Genomic DNA, 21,046 nt, shown 5'->3' with positions numbered 1-21,046 from the left:
GCAACTTATACTCTTTAGAAATAAAGTAAAATTGATTTTATTTTGTTAAAAATTAAACAAATAAATAAGTAATACATGAATTAGAGCTATAAAATGAATTTTATTTCAAGAAATTGGTTAAAATTTTATTAAAAAAATAAATGGTTTTTTTAATTTAGCTAGAAATAAATAACTAATTTTTTATAATTAATTGAACAAAAAATATAAATAAACTCAATAAGCAAACAAATGTACGATTTGAAAATAAATAAATAAAAATTTGCTTATGTAATAAATTATGTATTCAATGTTGTGTTTCATCAGGAACACACTTTTTCAAGGTTATTTACTTAACTCTCACTTTATAATTAAAAAATTCGATTTGAATTTTTAACATTCATCTACTAATTTGTCTACATAAATTGCTCAAATCTATTCTATTAAATTACATCATCTTAAAAGGATTTTCTATCAATTATTGTCTAATAGTTTTAATTAGAAGAGGACTGTTCACAAGAATCACATTCATTAGTATTTTAATTATCATCATATTCGTTTTCCTTTACAGAAGGTTATTACTCTACTTTTAACTCATTTTCTTAATCCTAATCATTTTCAAAGCTTATATCTCCAGATTACGAATTCTCCTAATTTTAAGCTTCGAAGTATTCTTCTTCTTAGATCTCGCTTTGCGAGTCACTATCCTCGTAAGAATAATTTATATTTTCATCTTCTTAATCAGAGTAGTCAAAATCTTGATTGTAATCATTTAAGAATCCTCTACCTGATTCAATGTCAAATTTCTTTTTCATCGCAGGAGGATTGTTGAAAATAAATTAATTCATTTCCTCTTTTAATGGGTGTGTTTTTAAATAACCGCAGGAAGCGCATTTAGATTATATTAGCGATTTAGCTTAATTTACTTTGATTTTGTACTCGAGTAGATGACATTTAGAACATTTCAAGTAAGTATTAGCAAATTCATTTATTAATTCTTCTACTTATACTTAACAAAGTGATGTTTTTATTAAGTAATTAGACTTTTGATAAATTTCTTTTTAACAGTTTGATTTTATGCAAATATATTCAACTAAGTATGTATCAGGAACTTAAAGATTATCAGCAAGTTTTTAAAGATTTTGAATGAAGAAAAATCTCTTATGTTTTTAAACTACTGGCTTAATAACTTTGTACCTATCGTACTCGTCTTCTTCGTAGTTATCAAAAATGTCCATAATTTTTTTTTTGTAAATATTTAATTTGGAAAATTCAGAATTGATAAATCACTGTGTCTGTTGTTGTATTTATAGTATCAATAGCATACAGAGTGGTCTAATTTTGAGATAAACAAATAAAGATTTTAGTATTATATAATATTTTGATCGATATTAGTTTATTTATTTATTTATCTTTATAAAAATATTATTTATTTTGGAATTTTGTTTCCTTTTATAAAACTATTTGTTAAATTAAATATTATAAAAAAATTAATTATCCATTTATTTAACATTGATATTCTCGAGAAAAATAGATAAGTAATTTAAATTAGCCACCTAACTAACTACTATAAAGAAATTCCTCAAATTTTTGGGGAAATTCTTAAACTTTCAGTATTGCGTCTACTGCAAAATCTTCTATTTGCATTTATCTGAGAGAACGAGAACACAAATAATTATAATCTCTCTCTTTCCTTAGATAGAAAATGAGAATACTTCATTCTTCTTAAACAATATTATGAATGAAATTTTAGAACAATCGAAATTTTTTGCAGATTATGTAAATTTTAAACACTGGAGTGAAATTAGTGACGCATTAACACAAAAACCTAAATTTCTTTTTAAACACCTAGGCGGATAATTAAAAATAGAAAGAAACTGAAATAAAAAAGTTAAGTATTTTAGAAGGGAAAAAAATAATGAATGAAGCACAAACACATAATCAAAATTTTGTGAGATTAGTAAAATAAAACCTTTTGGCGAATATTAAGATTAAATTATAATAGATATGAAAAATACTTTTCGTCTATTTTAAGAATGACATCATGTTAAATTAGTTGGTAGCAATTTGAATTATAACAAGTTAAAATAGAGTAAATGATAGATAGATAGATTTATAAACAAATAAACAAATAACATTTGCAATTAAGAAATAGCTAGAGGCTCTTGGATTAAGCATTCTTAATTATAGAGCCTATTTAAAAGGAATAGATTAGATAAACAAGTGAAAGAACACATCTATAAATAATCTACTTTATCTAGTACATTCTTTCTTTTGTTTAATAATTTAAGTATATTTCGAGCAAATCAAGAAGTCTTTATTTAATTTATAATCTGATTATTTCTTGCTTATATTATAAAGGAAATTGAAATTTGTAAAGATAATATAGCTTTTAACGTTAGAGTGATGATTTTAATTTTATGGAAGATTTTTTATATTTATTTGGTGGTTTAAAAAAACCTACTGATTTATTTATTAATTGTTTATTTTTTATTATAGAATTTTTTCTTCTTTTTATCAAGGTGATTATTTAATTAATTATTAAACAAAGAAGAATTTATTTATTTATTTTTTGTATGATATTAAGTTGCTTTGCTTTCTTCATTCAAATTATTTACTGCTCTTTAAAGAGATTTTTATGTAAGAAATCCTCATAAATCTCTTGTCAATCCTGTTTGTTTTCACGAATTAAAGACAGAGAAAAATTATTCCAAATCTTTTGTACTTGCATAGCTATTTGGGAATTAAGTGAAGAAAGGGTGATTAAGAGCTTCTTAGATTCCATACCTCGAATCTATTTCATAAGAGAGGAGGTTTTAGATCAAATCTTTTAGCTATTCAATCTGTTCTTTAATGTTTTATTAATAGCTCTCATTTATTTCTTAGTTTGATAAAGCAATACTATTTAAATCTTATTCGCTCATTAACTACTAAAAGAAAGCTTATTCATTAGGAGTCAAAAAAAAATTAACTTAGCTCACCGCTCTCTTACTTTTTATGTAAGATAATAACTTTTTAGAGCTACGGTTTGTAATATTTGACTTTTTTCTGTTATAGGAGCTTTAACTTTCAGTTTGGTTTTCTTAATTAGATTAACTGCTGCTGCTTTGATTTTCATTTTCTTCCTAGTTATCTTCTGCTTCTGAATTACTATCATAACTATTAGAGCTTGTATCTAAATCTTATAAAGTCTCCTCTTATATACGATTTTATAAGAAATGATTGAATTGAGTATCAGGATTGTTTTCATTTACACTGCTAACTATGAATTTGACATTTGACCAAAATTGGTCATATTGCTTGCTTACAATATACTTATACTTATAATCAAATTAACTTGCAGATCCAAAGGGGTAAATCTTAGTTGCCAGTCTAAACAGGACTACACCAGCAGCGAAAGTATCTATTTTAGCAAATCTCTAAAACTTCAATTCTTTTTGTTAGACTTTTTATTCTTACTATACTGAATTACTTTATGAAGAGCTACAGTTTAACATTTGAACCTCCTTTTTTAGTATTTCAGGTGATATATATTTTTGTGTACCACATACTTCATCATCATTACGTCCAGCGAATGAAAGATCTATTAATTTAAGAGTATATCCTTCCCCAAAAACAATATTGTCTTCTTTGATATCTCTATGAACTAAATGCGCTGAATGCATTTCTTGTATACCTTTTGTTTATTTAATATAATATAATTAAACTTTATTGAATTTTTAATATGGTATATATAATTAAAATGATACTAATTGTATTTAACTATAATTCAATAGACCTTATATATAAACACCTCTTTAAGAGAAGTGTCTATCATCAATAAAGCTAAATTCACGTTAAAACATAATTAGTACCTTAAAAAAGCTGTTTGGCTATTCTACGCAGAATGTTAATGGGTAAAAAAGTTAGCTTTGGGCTCTCTAAGTAACTTCCTAGACAGCCATTTTTTGCATACTCAATAAATAATGCATGGCAAGAGTAAGTTTTATTATTGAACTAAAATGGGTAGTTGTCAATGCTCTTTACAAATTGGATAATATTGGATTTTGCATTAACCTGATGATCTTGACAATTAACTGAGCTATTTTATTCTTTTAAAAAGCACATTTCTTGATCAAAAGACATAGATCTTTTTGATAACAATCCAACCAAATTTGCATTCTCTATATCAGCTTAATAACAAATATCATTCAAAGTTGATTTATTTTAAGCTGATTACAATTTTTTTAGAGCATTCAGCTCTGTTTTGTACGAATTGATAAATTTATCATCAAGCAAATTTCTTTTAATTGCTTTTAGTGCTATTTTATGTCCAAGCTGATCCTCGCAAAGAAAAACTCTTTTAAATAAAAATTTATTTTAACTATGTCATTAGCAATTAATTTTTTGTAAATTTTTATAGAACAAATATTTTACTCGCCGTAGCTACCCTTCCCTATACTTTTAATAATTTTTATTTAGTTTTCTTAATTCTGCATATTTCTCAGTTAGCTAGCGTATGTATCTTTGTTATCTTTAATGAAATGCCGTTCTTTCTTTCTTCCTTTTATGTAATGAACTAATTTCTTAGTGATAGCTCTCTCTCTCTTTAATTGTTAAAATTTTTGCTTTTTTTTGTTATCTATATTTGTATATTTTTTAACAAAAATTAAAAAAATTCTTATGGATAATTTCAATGAATTGAAAGTAGTTTATATAAAATAACAATAATCAAAAATCAAGGCAAAACTTAAGATTATTAAAGTATGAGTCTGACTAGTCAATGTGAAGAGTAATTCATTTTAAATAAAAAACCATTCATTAATTTTAAGAAAAGGAGTATCAAATAAAATGATCTAAGAAACAACAAAAAGAAATCTGATGATTATTTTACTATTAACAAACAAAAAAACAGATTTTAGGACCATTTAAAGATTTTTAACAAATAGATTTTATTCCAATCAAATATCTAAATAATACGTCATATTTAGCCAGCTTATAATTCTTTTATAATTTTTTTAAAATTTAGTTAACTATTCATTCTGCTCTGTCTAAACATTTAAAAAGTAGCAACAAAAAAGGCTAACTCATTTCTTTTGAAGAAAATCTATTGATTAAATCATTTTGCTCAAAATAATATAATTCTTTAAAAATCAAAATTATAAATGTAGATTAATTGATAGATAGATCAGATTAATCGATCATTTTTATAGAAAGAAATTAATTTTAAACATAAAAAATAAAATTTAAAACCATTAAAACAATTTATTTCAAAAAAACTGAATTAGCTAATTATCAAAAATTATTATTTAATAAATTATAAAATGTATTTTAACATCAAAAATATTACTGAATTTAATATTGATTTACAAATTATTTTAATCTAAATTTTATTCACTTTTAAAATATTTATTTGAAAATAATTATTTTTATTTTGTTCTTTAAAAAATTTGAAAATATAAAATCATATTCATTTTTAATTATAAAATCTATTTAATTTAAAATTAATAAATAAATAAATAATTTAATTTTTATTGACAATTTCTGTCTAAGAAATTTAATTAACTTCTTGTTAAATTTTTTTAATTTAAATATTATAAAATAGATTCAAAGAATTGAAAATGAATTAAATCTTATTCATTTTTAATAATATAATTATTTATAAAATTTTATTCATTTAAAATTTGTAAATTTAAATAATCTAATTAACAAATTTGTTCATAAAAAAGTTAAAAATTTATTGATTATTTTTTAATCAATATATTTATTATAAAATAATTAAAATCTATATTTTTCAAAAATAAAAAAGTCCAAATTACAAATATAATTAAAATAAAATATAACAAACAATTGTTATTTATTAGTATATGAATATTTATTTTATTATTTAATTTTGTTTATCTTTAATTTGAAAGTAATATTTTAAAGTTCTATTATTCTTTCTTCATTAAAATAAAATATTTAAATATTAATTAAATCTTATGTTTATTTTGATAGAAAAAAAATTTATCTTCAGTATTTTTAATTGTAAAATTTTATATTTTTATTAATTTAAATAATAAAATCTTTTTTAAATTTATTGATTTTTAAAATGTTTGTCTTAATGTTTGATAATTTAACATTAATATTTTTGTTTCTAACATTTTATTTCTAGTAAATTTTATATTTAAAATTAAAAAATTCTAGTAAATTTTATATTTAAAATTAAAAAATAAATTAATTTCTTAAAATTTTTTTAGAACTTATTTTTTAACAAAATAATATTAAAAAAATATTATTCTGTAAATTATAAAAAGTAAAATGAATAATTGTTGTTAGTGAATTGAAATATCTTTATATCCTATATAAATTAATGAAAAAATTAATATAGATTAAATAGAAGAATTTATCTAAAATAATATATTTTTGAATACTAGTGTTAATAAACTTCATTTTTTGCTTGAAAATATTTATAACAGTTAAAATTATTGTTTTTTAGTCAAAAAGAAATATTCACTTTATTAATTTGAAAACAACTAAGAGCGTTATTAAGGTTTTAGAAGACATTTTTTTTTGTTCTGAAGCTTTTGGTAGAAAGAATTTTTTTACATAGAAGATTAAATTAAATCAAATCAATTAAATTTATTATAGATAAATTTTCTAAATGAATAAAATTAAATAATTGGATAAGATTAATTTAATTCTTTTGAGTAATAAATTTTATTACATTTAAATTTTTGTCTAAATTGCTTTATAATAGCTGCTATTCGAGCTTTTTTCCTATTAAATGATATTGTTTTCTTTTCTTCTAAGTTAATTTCACTATTTAATTAGAGCTTGAATTGAAAATAGAGTTATTTTAGAATAAGAGTAGAGTTTTTTAAAATTAATAACCTATAAGCAATAATTAGATTGCAAAGTGGGAAAAAAGTATTATTTTAAAAATAATAATTATATTCCTTACATTATATAAGCTCTATATTTCTAAAGCATTTTTTCTTTAATCGCTTTTAATAAAATATTCTATAATAAAACATTTAGCTAAATAATTCATAAAACGTTTTTTGATTTTTTTATCTGCTTAAGCTATTGATGACTAATTTTATTATGTAATTAGTTTACTATATTAACTACAATAATTTATGAAAAGTCAAGCCATATCCAAAATTTAATTTAAAATTTATAGAACCCCTACTTTTTTTAAATCAATGTAAAAACAAATCAAAAATGAAACAAAATAGAAAAACAAATTGCTGTTTTATGTATTGCTTGTTAATTTAAAATGTTTTTGAATTTGCATACAAAATTATTAAGGTAATACTAAATTAATTGATTAAACTCATGTTTTATTATTCACTTAAGATTGTTTTCTTAGGAGAATTTAATGATCAAAAAAGGATCTAAATTAATATGATACTTCTACAATTAATAGAATTCATAATACATCTTCCTTATTCGAAGCGTAAACTAAACATTTTAGAAAGTAAAGCTTGCTATCAATACCTATAAGTGGCACCTATAAAGATTAAGTGCCAATAAATTTAGATCAGAGAGAATCAGATAAAGGATTTTTATTAAAAAAAGCAAGCGTAAACAAAGGGGCATTTCACCTGTTTAGAATCAAAAGGGAATAAAAATTTTTTATAAAATTGTTTTAAGAAGTTTAGTGGGTAAGTAAATCTGATTGCTTGAATAAAAAATGTAAAGTTAATCGATTAAAAATAAAAGGTTTAATTCAAGTAATCATAGTATTTTATATGAGAGACTATGATGTATAGAATAGGAATTATTCCCATTTTTACAGTTTGGGAGAATAACCAAATTATTATAAAATTTCTATAGGATTTAATCAAAATTATTATAATTAATGAATAAAAAAATATTACTAAATTATAATAAAACTTTATTTGTAATCTATGTTTGATAATACGATTATTGTAAATGGCTAATTTTGTTCATTTTAATATTTAAAATTATTGAATATCTCAAACATTATAAATATATCTATGAATTGAATGAATTTTAAATATTTCATTTGTTCTTTTTGCTGTTTTAAAGTTTTTCTATTCATAGTTAAGTTAATATTAATGTTTTTTATAGTTACTTGCAAGTTAAGCTGAATTATTTCATATCAGATATTCACAAAATTAAAAATAAAATCTTATTTCGCAATAATATTATAAATTTCTTGAGCTCTTTTCGTAAATTCCCATTTAGTAATGATTAATATAATTTTTATATGTATTGCACTATGACAGAAAAACATTTTATATTGAATAAACTATTATTTTAAATGATCAAATATGTCAATTAAATGATTCATTTATAGTCTTCAAAAATGCTAGAAATCTAAATGTCATAAAAAAATAATACTAACTAGTAAATGATGATATGGGGCTTTGTTGGATCGCAAGCAAAGGAATTGAATGAAAGGGATTATAATCTATTTAGCTAGAAATAGAATAATGATAATAATAATTTGTCATTTGGCTAGTTTAGATATTTTTCATGTAAGATAGAGTGGGGAATAAATCCAGCATGACATGAATTATTGGGTGAATATGTTATTATAATACGATTATTATAATTATAATAATAATTAATTGTGTTTTTATGATCATTAAATCATATTCTTCTATAGAAGTTGTAACCTTTTTAATTATTTAATAATTTAAACGGTCTTTCTATTATATAAATCAGATTATAATTAAATATTGTTCATTTCTGACAGCATTGAAAAAATTCTTTACTATCAGAAAACACTTTAAATTTAGCACTTTTCGCAGGTACCGGAAATCGAAAATAATAATCTGCTCAATAAATAGAAAGGGGATAAAAAAAGTAGAGAAAAGAGAAAATCACCTTAAACGGTTTTCTCTTAGCTATAAAAGCCTGCTTTGTAGTCTAAACGCCCTGAACAGAAAAAAATCAGAGAGTACATCACGTGTGTTTGTTTGTACTCTCTCTTTTGCTTTTAAAGTTGAGAAAAAAATTGCTAAGATGACCATGTCTCCTCAACTTTTCTTTTGCTTTATTGTTGCTAAAATTTCAATTGAATCTTCCCTAAAAAGAAGAAACGAAAGAAAATAATAAATAACAATACAAATGAAGTAATAAAATATTTTGTAACGAAGGCTTAAAAACCCAAAATTACAAATAATTTTATTATGAAAACCACGCAAATGTTAAGATAGCATTGCCTGGAAAGCAAAAGAACCCCTTCTTAATTTATTAGAAGTAATCAAGAGTGATGCTTTAATAAGAAAATATTATTTTTAAACCATTAGAAATAGTGGAATAAGAATGAAAAGATATTATTATAGCACCATGAATGGTGAAAATAATAAAATTAACAAAAAAAAAAAAAAAGCAAAAAAAAACAAAAAAAAACAATACTTTTTCACAGAGATCACTTCTTTCGCTGATATTGAAGAGAAAACTAAAGTTGCTACCAATGAAACTGACGATAAAGACTCAGTAAGGAAATGAATTTATCTAAACAATAAAACCAAATCCTGAATGAATCAGAAAGGTCTGAACTTGAGAAGAATGTGTCCTAAAAAAATACAATCTAATCAAGAAAACTTAAAATATTTCAATAAGAAAAAATGTATCTTCAAAAAATATATTTGAACTTATTGAAATATAAAAATTAACTAATCAATCTAACCTAAAAAACTAGAAAGAGAAGTTAATTTTAAATTGTTAGTAATTTTAAATTCTCAGCAAGAAAGAGTTGGTGATTAACAAATTATCTACTGGCCATTCTGAGTAATAAAAATACTTAATTAATTAAGGAAGTAATTAATTAAAAGTAAAACAATCACTTAAGAGTATTATAATTAACTAATCCAACACATTAATTGATTAGAAGAAAATAAAGGAGGAAAAGAAATTAATTAATTATGAATTAATTAATTAATAATTAATAAACTTAATTAGATGAGAGTAAAATACTTTACAAGATTAATAATTAGAAATCTAATAAAAGCTAACCTAAAAAATTAGCGATTACGAGATTCCTGTTATTCATTAAGTTTAATAAATGAAATCAAAAAATTAAATTAGTTAATTAATAGTAATAACATACTTTAATTACTCACTTAAATAAAACTGATAAAAAGCCAGTAAGCCATTCTACTTTCTAACCAAATCACTAATTAATTAATGGCTGAAATAAAAAATCATTACAAAATAAATCAATTAAAGAAAATTTGATTTATCTAACAAATATTTTAAATGGACTCTGAAAGATGGAAATAGTAATGATTACAATAAAATCAACTAGAAGTTAAAATAAATGAAATGGAACATAAAAATTACAGAAGTTAACTGAATTCCATAAAGATTTAATTACAATACGCATTCAGAAAATCGTATTTTAATAATCAATATGGTAGATATCAAAATCTTGAACTGATGATGAATGAAACTTGAAAAATAATCTGAAACTATCTCAAAAATGGATGAAGATGAAAAATAAAGCAACAAACAGATTTATTTCAAGAGGCAAAATTAAGCTTATTGTCAATAAAAAAATCAAAAGTAAATGAAGAACTTGTGATTTAAAAACAAGATAAATAAAATTAATGTTTTAAAAAAACATTAAATAATAAAAAATCTATGAATAAATCACCATGCCATATTAAAAATAAATGAAAAAAGATTTTATTATTCACAAACAAAGTAAATAAATAAAAAAACTATTTCATTTATTTTATAAGTCACATTGAATTTACAACATAATAAAATGACATGCGAAGAGTTCAACAAATATGATTGAAAAATAAGAAAACCAATAAACTTAATGGTATCTAATATTATGATTATAGGTTTTAATTGAGAAATAATGATCAATTGTATTAAATGAAACTATTGCGCATACAAACAGCCTTAAATTTATTAGTTTAAATAATTATAAATGCCTAAAAAACAAATATAATTAAATGAATTAATGAAAATGAGGTTATAAAATATGTGCAGTCGAATCAAATAGTGCAAAAGAAAATTAAATTTTAGTTAAAATACTAAATTATAATAAAAAGTTCAGCTAACGCAAACAAGATATCATTGATAATCATAAAAATTGGTAAAAAATGTGTGAAATAAAACCAAAAATAAATCAAAGCTACTCACTATGAAATAGTGAAAAGAGTATCTAAAAAATACCCATAATAACGAATTCAAAAATGATGAAATTTGAATAAAATAAGGAATTAAATTGCACAATGATTACCAAAATGCGAAATGATTATAAACAAATATAAAGTGACAATAAAATAAAGAACCAATATTTGATTTCAGAATAATAAAATAGAAATTTGCGTAAATGAAAAAAAACACAAATTCTAAATTATTAGAAATCTTCATATCATAAAACTAATGAAAAATGATAAAAGATTTTAATTATCCAAAAAATAGTTAAAAAAACTTAATCATTACAGATCTAATGAATAAATTTAACAAAAGAAAATAGATTTTAATTGTCCAAAAAATAATTAAAACACTAATTCTTAGAATTTGTGATATGTTGATTTTGATGATTAATAATAAAAACAGGCAAGTTTTTATTAAATAGTTTAGACTAAAAACTAAATGAAGTAGTAATTACAAGAATGTAATAAAATAGTTATCAAAGTCAAAAAAGAATATTGACTCATAAATAAAAACACTTTATATTAACAATGATATAAAAAATCTATAAAGATTTAAATTTAACTGAAAATCCAAAAATTACAGTTAAAGCTTAAAATCTTTATAGAGAAATTACAGATGTAAAAGGCTAATCTCAATAATAACACAAAATATTTCATTTTAATAAATAGAAATAAAATGATTTAAATTTTTATAATAACCAGAAATAAAATCAAGACGATAATCAAATCATAAAAGAATGGTTGTGTCTAAAAAACATACTCAGAAACTGGATGAAGAGAGGAAAATATTGGTTTGAATCAAGGAGAAATATAAAAAGTTAAATACTGAATTAATCTCTAAAAATAGCTGGAAATGAAATCAGGAAAATAATCAAATCATAAACAATAGGAATACCTCAAAAATATTTTTAAAAATTTATGAAATGAAGAAGATAATGACCAAAAATAAGGTGAAGAATAAATGATTAATCAGTAAAAATGGTTTAGATTTTGAAAAATAACCAGAAATAAAATCAAGAAGATATTCAAATCATAAAAGAGTGAAAATACTTAAAAACTATTCTCAAAAACTGTATGAAAAGGAGAAAATATTGGTTGGAAATAAGGCGAAGAATAGAAAAATAAATCATTTTAAATTTGAGCTTAAACTGGAAATAAGGCCAAGAAAATAATTAATTCATAAGAAGAGTGAGTGTATCAAAAATGCATTCAAAAACTATTATGAAAAGATGAAAATAATGATCCAAAATAAAGCTGATGCTCAATGAATTATAGAAAATATTTATTAAAAATGAAAACATCTGTAATAATCTGTAAAGAATGGCATTCATTAGTAGAAAATACTCAGTAATCTTCTATTCAAAATATAAAATCAAAGGAGAAAGAAGTCAAATGCATTCTAAGAGAAGTGAACCAAATAAATGGATTTTATAGTTTTCAATAAATTTATATTCTAAAGAAATAATTGGATTTGAAACAAGTTGATTGAAGCGATTCTTTCTTAAATCAAGTAGGTTAAATCACTTAAAAAATGAAATAAACTACAAGGTTTAAATTTTCCTAAAAAGTAAATGAAAGAAAGATCAACTCCTACCTAACAAGTCTATCAATCCAATATTCTTATTTAATTGACGAATAGAATATACTGCATTTGAGAAGCTATTTAAAAAAGAGTTCTTAAATTTATTAATTATAAGACAGCCTAAAAAACTTTCTTTTAAGCAGAAAAAACAATAATTTAAAAAAGGTAACACTTTTTAGAAATTAAACTGCTTAATAAAAATAATTAATAAAAACTCAAAATAATATAATAAAATATATTATTTAAAACATTAAAATCGTTCAGACTAACGTAAGAAAATAAATTCTCTTAAAAATATCAATTATAAAACAACGAAAATTGATAAAGGCGAACATAAACCTTTCTATGTTAGATAACATAGCCTGAAAAATATCAAACAAATATGGCAACTAAAAAAATAATAAATGAAAAACATAAAGTGAAAATATTCCAAAGAAAAAAGTAGGAAGATAATAAAATAAAAACCTGAAAAATATCAAATATAGCTCCTAAAAAAAGCTATAAATGAAAAAAATAAGGAGAACATAAAACTTGCTATGTAAGAAAAGATAGCCCTAAAAATATCAAATATGCTCCTAAAAAAAGCATAAATGAAAACATAAGGTGAAAATATCTTACAAAAAAGTAGGAAGCTATTAAGATAAAACCTGAAGAATATTAATACGGTAGATTGTAAATGAAAAATATAAGGCGAAGAAAAAACTTGCTATGCTAGACTAAATAACCTAAAGAATATCATATGTGACTCCTAAAAAAAGTTTACAAATGAAAAACATAGGGCGAAGATTACGCTAACAAAAAAAAATAGTAAGACAATAAAATAAAACCTGAAAAATATCAAATATGGCTCCTAAAAAAGCTGTAAATGAGAAAAATAAGGTGAAGATAAAACTTACTATGTAGGAGAAAATAACCCCAAAAATATCAAATATGCTCCTAAAAAAGGCATAAATGAAAAAAATAAGGTGAAAATATCTTACAAAAAAAATAGGAAGTCAATGAAATAAACCTGAAAAATATCAAATACAATTTACTGTAAATGAAAAAAATAAGGTGAACATAAAACTTGCTATTTTGGATAAAATAGCTTAAAAATATCATTTATTATTTGGAATAAAACCATATATATGAAAAACAAAAGGCGAAGATACGCTAACAAAAAAATAGTAAGATAATAAAATAAAACCTGAAAGATATCAAATAAAACTCCTAAAAAAGGCTGTAAATGAGAAAAATAGGGTGAAGATAAAACTTACTATGTAGGAGAAAATAACCCCAAAAATATCAAATATGCTCCTAAAAAAGGCATAAATGAAAAAAATAAGGCGAAAATATCTTACGAAAAAAGTAGAAAGGTAAAGATAAAACCTTTAAATAAATCCACATTTGAAAAGAATAAGGCGAAGATAACGCTTTCTATGTTAGATAACATAACCTAAAAAATATCAAATATGACCACTAAAAAAACTATAAATGAAAAACATAAAGTGAAGATATTCCAAAGAAAAAAGTAGGAAGACAATAAAATAAAAACCTGAAAAATATCAAATATAGCTCCTAAAAAAAGCTATAAATGAGAAAAATAAGGAGAACATAAAACTTGCTATGTAAGAAAAGATAGCCCTAAAAATATCAAATATGCTCCTAAAAAAAGCATAAATGAAAACATAAGGTGAAAATATCTTACAAAAAAGTAGGAAGCTATTAAGATAAAACCTGAAGAATATTAATTACGGTAGATTGTAAATGAAAAACATAAGGCGAAGAAAAAACTTGCTATGCTAGACAAAATAACCTAAAGAATATCATATGTGACTCCTAAAAAAAGTTTACAAATGAAAAACATAGGGCGAAGATACGCTAACAAAAAAATAGTAAGATAATAAAATAAAACCTGAAAAATATCAAATATGGCTCCTAAAAAAAGCTATAAATGAGAAAAATAAGGTGAAGATAAAACTTACTATGTAGGAGAAAATAACCCCAAAAATATCAAATATGCTCCTAAAAAAGGCATAAATGAAAAAAATAAGGTGAAAATATCTTACAAAAAAAATAGGAAGTCAATGAAATAAACCTGAAAAATATTAAATACAATTTACTGTAATTGAAAAAAATAAGGCGAACATAAAACTTGCTATTTTGGATAAAATAGCTTAAAAATATCATTTATTGTTCGGAATAAAAGTCATAATTGAAAAAAATAAGGTGAAGATACGCTAACAAAAAAATAGTAAGATAATAAAATAAAACCTGAAAGATATCAAATATAGCTCCTAAAAAAAGCTGTAAATGAGAAAAATAGGGTGAAGATAAAACTTACTATGTAGGAGAAAATAACCCTAAAAATATCAAATATGCTCCTAAAAAAAGCATAAATGAAAAAAATAAGGTGAAAATATCTTACAAAAAAAGTAGAAAGATAAAATAAAACCTGAAGGATATCAAATAATGAAATTTGTAATTGAAAAAAATAAGGAGAAATAAAACTTACGAAGTAAGACAAAAATAACCTGAAAAATATCAAATATAGTTCCTAAAAAAAACCATAAATGAAAAACATAAGGTGAAATAAACTTACAAACAAAATAGTAAGAAAATAAAATAAAACCTGAAAAATATCAAATATGGCTCCTAAAAAAAGCTATAAATGAGAAAAATAAGGCGAAGATAAAACTTACTAGTAAGAGTAAAATATCCTAAAGATATCTTATGCAACTCTCAAAAAAGCTGTATAAGAGAAAATAAGGAGAAAATAAACTTACTTAAAAATAATCAGTTTCTGCCAAACAGCAGTCTGAAACGACAGTAGCAACTCAAATGCAGAAAGATAATAAAAATAAAAGATATCTCACCTTCTCATTTCTCATGAGTAGAATCTCTCTTCAAACTTGCTAAATAATAAAATGCTAAACTAAAATCTTATCTGACTTTGAAAATCTTATGAGACAAAAGTTAGAACTGGTTTTAAGAAAGGATTTAAATGAGTCTAAAAAGCTAGTTTAAAGAAACTACTTAAAATCAGATATTAATTGCTTGAAAGCAAATATAATATTTAACACTATTTTATTATTATCCAAACAATAATAATGAAATAAGATAAATATTTTCTAACTCCAAAGTGAAAAACTACGACAAAAATTAAAGACTAAAAAATAACTTCTTAAACTTGAAATAGATTTAAGCAAAAAAAACACTTGCCAAATAAGAATTTCAAAGTATCGAAAGATAAAATCTCCCTTGAAAAGAAGATTTTCAGAAAAGAATGTCATTTACTGCTTGCTATTAAATAATTAAAACAAACAATTTTCTCTACTAAAATCTTAAAATTATATTATTTAAAAAATCTTATAAAATAAAATGAGAAAAGCAAGTTAATCTCAAAATTTAAAAGTAAATGATGCAGAAATGCAACAAATACTTTTAAACTAGAATCTGAAGAAGATTAGACTTAAGAGGTACGAAGAATGTTCAACTAATATAACCCACTCGCAATAGAAATATTCTATCAAGAAATTAGAAGAACATTTTAACTCTTAAATCCAGCGAAAATGAGAAAATATTTTTTATATAATTTCTTCAATATCAAAAAATATATTATCTTAATCTCTTTCTTTCTCAACATTTAAATGATTCATTATTGAAGAAAGCAAATGACTAATAGAAGATTTAAATCATAAAAGAAATAGACACGACTAAAAACTTTATTGAAACTCCTTGCTAAAAAAAACAATAAAGATAATAAAAATCAAACATTACTAAAAATAGTAAACAAGAAAAGTTAGATAAAACGATCATTAAGTAAATCTAAATAGAGAAGAACTAAAAGTGTCTTATGAAGAAAACTCACTCTGTCTGTGCTTTAATAAAAATTTAATCAAATTTCAATATTAAATTACAAATAACTCCAAATTTGAATTAAATGTAATTTAAAGAATGAAAAACCAACATTCTTTCTTCTTCAACTTCTTTCATAAGAAATAAGCTCCGCAATAAATGATAATAATACTGAAGAGATTTTAAATCAAATGCATCTAGTAAAATGTATAAAAAAGCAAACAAAAATTTAGAGATAACAAATTAAGAGTATACTTAACAAAATTGTATGCTAAAAAAATCTCTAAATGAAAAAAAAAAAAATGCTTGCTTTTTACTCTATTTGGTTATGATAAAAAACAAATTCATAATCAAAAAAAGTATTCTCATTTAATACGATGAAAGAACTAATCAGTAACTTAGCTTATTTGAAAGATAAACTAAATTACCGAAAAATAAATACATTATGAGATAATCTAAAAAATAATCTCTAAATGTAAAAAAAATATTCTGTTAAGCATAATAAAAGTAAATAATAATAATCATCTTACTCATCAGAACAGATATTTATTTATTGAAAAAACTTTAAAAACTTAACAAATATTAAGAAGAAGAAAATTGGACTTTGAATTAAAAAAAAGAAGAGTCTACATACATAAATTAAAAACTTTAAAAAGAAGAAAACTGTATTGTTGATAAAAAGACAATAAAAGATCAACTGATTAAAGAATTTCTTTGAAAGGAAGATCATAACACAATCCCTTAAAGAAAGTGTAAAAAATCAACTGATCAAAGAAAAAATTTATGAGCACCGATACCATCTTATTCATTAATTATTAATTATTGAAATTTTTAAAACAGACTAGTTTTAAAAAAATAAATAATTAATAAATTTTCCCTAAAATGAATATTACTTATTCTAAAAAAATGAATAATATTCAGAAAGAAGAATGTTTAGGAATTAAAAAACTTAGACAAACTTTTTGATAGAGAGAATTTGAATAAGCATGATCCAAACAATACTAGAGTAAAATCTAGTGGTCGATGCCAAAACACTTGAAAATCTAATTGAAATTAGACAAATTTAATGAATTTGATAGAGTACTTTTAGAAAAAATACTCCTTTTATCTAAAAGCCTTTTCAAATTTTAAATAATTAGTAATGAAAAAAATAGCTGTAAAAAGCTAATTCAACAATAACATCCATCACATAAAATACCAAAAAAGAAAGTAGGTATTTCAGAAGAAAAATTTGAAAAGTTGAAAGGAAATAGATAAAGCTATCTAAGACCCTCAAAAAGTCCTAAAAGAAAAAAAGAAGACAAAATTATCTTCACAAAATGATGGTAATTAATCAATACAGGTTAATTTATAAGAAAAGAAGCTATACATCTTAAGAAAATTAGAAAGAAAGACTCAAAAAATCAATTTTTCTAAATTTCTTAAATGTACAAAGTTAATCCTTAATATGCTAAACTCAAAAAACTTAACATATGCTTCTTAAGAATTCTTCTAAATTACTGTACAACTTCTTTGATTCCTGATAGCTAAATTGAAATACAATCAATAATAAAAATTTTTACTTCTAATTAATCTTTACGGATTCTAATCCATTTCAACAAAAAACCATTGTATCGACTAAAATAAGAAAGCTAACTAAATATAATATGACGAAAAATATTATATTTCGAAGAAACGAGAATCAAATAAACTCTGCTAAATCTAATTTTAATAAAGAAACCTTGAATAAGGAATCTAGATACAAAGGAAAGAGTTCACAGCTTCTCCTAAAAAAAGATCGAAAAGTTAAAAAAGATACCTCTATATGTATCAGTGACAGTGAAAATTAAGACCTAAAAAATCTTAATAAGTAATTTGACACTTCGATGCAAGAAAAACAATCATATAAAGTATCTTCTTCTCAACAGATGTTCGAATCCTCCCTCTTCATCGCGAGTAAAGATTATATGATTGCTGAGAAGCTTTTTTATACTGTAACTCAAAAATGGAAGAAAAATTGAGTCTTAAAAACTCAGTTTTGAAGAATTCTAAAAATCTTGAAATATCTTGAAATAAAGATGAAAAAAATAATGACTAGCTAATCATATAAAATTGAGTAAATTTGTGCCTTAAAAACACATAAACAAGCTCAAAAAGTAGAAATTAGTTAGCTTTATTTCCAAGAAGATAAGAATTCAAAAGAAAAAGTAAGAGAAATTACTTGAAAGTGAAATACCTCTGAATGTTATTGAAGAATTTGACCGTTGTGTCCTACTAATGAAAAGTATGTTAAAGCTAAATTTTATGAAACAAATGACCCTCCTTATAGTATAATTTGTAGAAATACAAAAAATACTATGAAAATGCAGATAATAAATTACTCATCCAACTTGATTGTCATCAACAAAAATGCAAACAAACACACACTCACACACTAAAAAAATATCACTAAAAAAAAGTGGTGAAAAAGTATTAAGCAGATTATTCATAAACTCAATAGAGGAGTTGAATAATATATAACTTCATAAAAACTAAAATTCTATAAAATAACTATTTTACACACAATAAAACAAACATATCATAAAACTAATGCTTGAATAAAAGTGAATAAATAAGATAATAACTTATAAATTGCAAGTCTTATTTAATTTTCCCTAAGAAATGAACTAAATAGACCAAAAAACTAAAGGTAATTTCCAAAAGAAAAAGCTAATAGGAAATAATCTAAATAGCAAAAATCCAAAAGAAAAATTAAATAAGACAATCTTATTATCTAAGTCCAAGAGATAAAATCTAAGACAAGTCTAAGTAGCAATTTCCAAAAGAAAAAGCTATAAGGATGAAATCTTAAACTATATCTTGGAAGACAAAGTTAACAAGATAATATAAATCTTATGAGCAATAACCAAAGGAAGAAGTCTAAAAACTTAATCCTGAAGAAAGAACTAATAAGAAAAGTATCTACTTAATAACAATTGCTTAAAGAAAAAAACAATTTTGAAATAACTTAAGAGCGATTTCCAAAAGAAAAAGCTAGTAAGAAAGATCTTAAAAGCAATATCCAAAAGTAAAAATTATTAAGAAAATAAATCAAAATACTAATTAGCAAATCCAAAAGAAAAAAACTTGAAAGACAAAAAATCTATCAAGTAATATCTTAAGAATAAACTAATAAGTTTAATTAATTACATAATTAATTGTAGTTTATATTTTATATCTTATTTATTGTAAACTCCTCTAATATTATTTAAAAAAAATTTATCATCTTTCAATTTTTACTTTAATTTATTTTTTTTCTTTATAAATCAACTCAATTTGAATTTAATTTTTCCTTTATTAAATTCATTAAAACAAACTTTAAGTTTATTAATTTTACTTCTCTTTAAATCTAATATATTTCTTCTTTATTTCTTATTACTTATTTATTTATATATATATATTTCATTCTCACAAAACAAAGTCTATGTAAAATATAAAATTAACATATTTATTTAATAGAATAGCTATGAAAACAAAAACCATATGAACAAATTAGTATTTAAATTTTAATCTTATTAAAATAAAGTAATTGACAAATCATGTGATTTATCTATGCTAAATAGTTTAGCAATCTAAAGTTCATCTATTCCTAGTTCATCACCTTTCATATATTTTATTCTGACATAACAAAGTCTATGTAAAATATAAAATTAACATATTTATTTAATAGAATATCTATGAAAACAATAACCATATATATGAACAAAATAGTACTTAAATTTTAATCTTATTAAAATAAAGTAATTTTATTTCTATATTAGTTATGAAGAGGAAATATACAAAATGCTATTTTTATTAAATATCATATTAAAATATAAATATAATTTTTAATAAATAAAATACGCATTAATAACTATACTGGTATTAAAATTCCGCTTATTGCTTATTGGGTTGGGTGCATTATATCAGCAGAGGAATTTCAATAAATTTTATTAAAAAATTAATATTTAAATTTTGTTAAAATATTTTTTAAAATGTGTAAATTTAGCCCTCCAATGTTATATGTTTGGAGGAGAAAAACTTGGCATAGTAAATAAATTATTTCTTATATTTTGTTTATTAATTTTTTTTAACATTTATATTAATTGTTGATGATATAGAAATGTATAATCTATTTATTTAAATAGGCATAAATGCGCTTATTTGATCTATGCAAGCTATATATCTAAATAACATGTACCAGCAGTAAAAACTAATCTGACTAGAGAATAATTAGAGATAATATAAAAATTCTCCTCATTACTATACTAAAATAGAAAAATCTACAAAATAAAAATTATTTATATAAAATTTAAGAACAGTAATTACTAGAATTTTTTCAGCATATGACTAACTACTCATCTCTATTTCCTACTATATTTTGAAGTAAACATTTTAAATAGAAATATTAATATTAAATAATCAATGTTACACTAAATTTTTTGTGATATCTCTTACTAAAAACAAATTTATAAATTCAATTAATTTAATATTCTTTTTATCCACTTATAATTAATTAAATTTCTATTAATTTCTATTC

General features: G+C 22.1%; 9 protein-coding genes across 9 annotated transcripts; 7 read left to right on the top strand and 2 right to left on the bottom strand. All coding sequences in view use genetic code 6, as the record gives it.

Annotated features, from left to right (window-relative positions):
* Nucleotides 1-299: 299 nt before the first annotated feature.
* Nucleotides 300-1,214, bottom strand: TTHERM_00191110 (domain found in IF2B/IF5 protein; the record flags this gene model as incomplete). Its single annotated transcript, XM_001016688.1, has 1 exon — nt 300-1,214. The coding sequence occupies one exon, from the start codon at nt 1,212-1,214 to the stop codon at nt 300-302; it is 915 nt and encodes a 304-aa protein (XP_001016688.1).
* A 1,443-nt stretch (nt 1,215-2,657) lies between these two features.
* TTHERM_00191100 (protein kinase) lies at nt 2,658-4,454 on the bottom strand (the record flags this gene model as incomplete). Its single annotated transcript, XM_001016687.3, has 3 exons — nt 2,658-3,652; nt 3,831-4,315; nt 4,393-4,454. The coding sequence occupies 3 exons, from the start codon at nt 4,452-4,454 to the stop codon at nt 2,658-2,660; spliced, it is 1,542 nt and encodes a 513-aa protein (XP_001016687.2).
* Nucleotides 4,455-7,161: 2,707 nt separating this feature from the next.
* Nucleotides 7,162-7,626, top strand: TTHERM_000191099 (hypothetical protein; the record flags this gene model as incomplete). Its single annotated transcript, XM_012797769.1, has 1 exon — nt 7,162-7,626. The coding sequence occupies one exon, from the start codon at nt 7,162-7,164 to the stop codon at nt 7,624-7,626; it is 465 nt and encodes a 154-aa protein (XP_012653223.1).
* Nucleotides 7,627-8,934: 1,308 nt separating this feature from the next.
* On the top strand, nt 8,935-9,423 carry TTHERM_00191070 (hypothetical protein; the record flags this gene model as incomplete). The annotated part of the gene is made up of 2 exons (XM_001016684.2): nt 8,935-9,044; nt 9,222-9,423. The coding sequence occupies 2 exons, from the start codon at nt 8,935-8,937 to the stop codon at nt 9,421-9,423; spliced, it is 312 nt and encodes a 103-aa protein (XP_001016684.2).
* A 6,609-nt stretch (nt 9,424-16,032) lies between these two features.
* Nucleotides 16,033-16,227, top strand: TTHERM_00191060 (hypothetical protein; the record flags this gene model as incomplete). Its single annotated transcript, XM_001016683.3, has 1 exon — nt 16,033-16,227. The coding sequence occupies one exon, from the start codon at nt 16,033-16,035 to the stop codon at nt 16,225-16,227; it is 195 nt and encodes a 64-aa protein (XP_001016683.1).
* A 487-nt stretch (nt 16,228-16,714) lies between these two features.
* On the top strand, nt 16,715-17,227 carry TTHERM_000191059 (hypothetical protein; the record flags this gene model as incomplete). The annotated part of the gene is made up of 1 exon (XM_012797768.1): nt 16,715-17,227. The coding sequence occupies one exon, from the start codon at nt 16,715-16,717 to the stop codon at nt 17,225-17,227; it is 513 nt and encodes a 170-aa protein (XP_012653222.1).
* Nucleotides 17,228-18,155: 928 nt separating this feature from the next.
* Nucleotides 18,156-18,509, top strand: TTHERM_00191050 (hypothetical protein; the record flags this gene model as incomplete). Its single annotated transcript, XM_001016682.1, has 1 exon — nt 18,156-18,509. One exon carries the CDS (start codon nt 18,156-18,158, stop codon nt 18,507-18,509), a length of 354 nt encoding a protein of 117 aa, XP_001016682.1.
* Nucleotides 18,510-19,149: 640 nt separating this feature from the next.
* On the top strand, nt 19,150-19,386 carry TTHERM_00191020 (hypothetical protein; the record flags this gene model as incomplete). Its single annotated transcript, XM_001016679.1, has 1 exon — nt 19,150-19,386. One exon carries the CDS (start codon nt 19,150-19,152, stop codon nt 19,384-19,386), a length of 237 nt encoding a protein of 78 aa, XP_001016679.1.
* A 924-nt stretch (nt 19,387-20,310) lies between these two features.
* TTHERM_000191019 (transmembrane protein, putative) lies at nt 20,311-20,891 on the top strand (the record flags this gene model as incomplete). Its single annotated transcript, XM_012797767.1, has 2 exons — nt 20,311-20,556; nt 20,655-20,891. 2 exons carry the CDS (start codon nt 20,311-20,313, stop codon nt 20,889-20,891), a joined length of 483 nt encoding a protein of 160 aa, XP_012653221.1.
* Nucleotides 20,892-21,046: the final 155 nt, after the last annotated feature.

Source organism: Tetrahymena thermophila (genome assembly GCF_000189635.1).
Source record: "Tetrahymena thermophila SB210 genomic scaffold scf_8254638, whole genome shotgun sequence".
In the NCBI taxonomy this organism is placed as follows: Eukaryota; Ciliophora; class Oligohymenophorea; order Hymenostomatida; family Tetrahymenidae; genus Tetrahymena; species Tetrahymena thermophila.
This window is presented reverse-complemented; position numbering and strand designations above follow the sequence as displayed.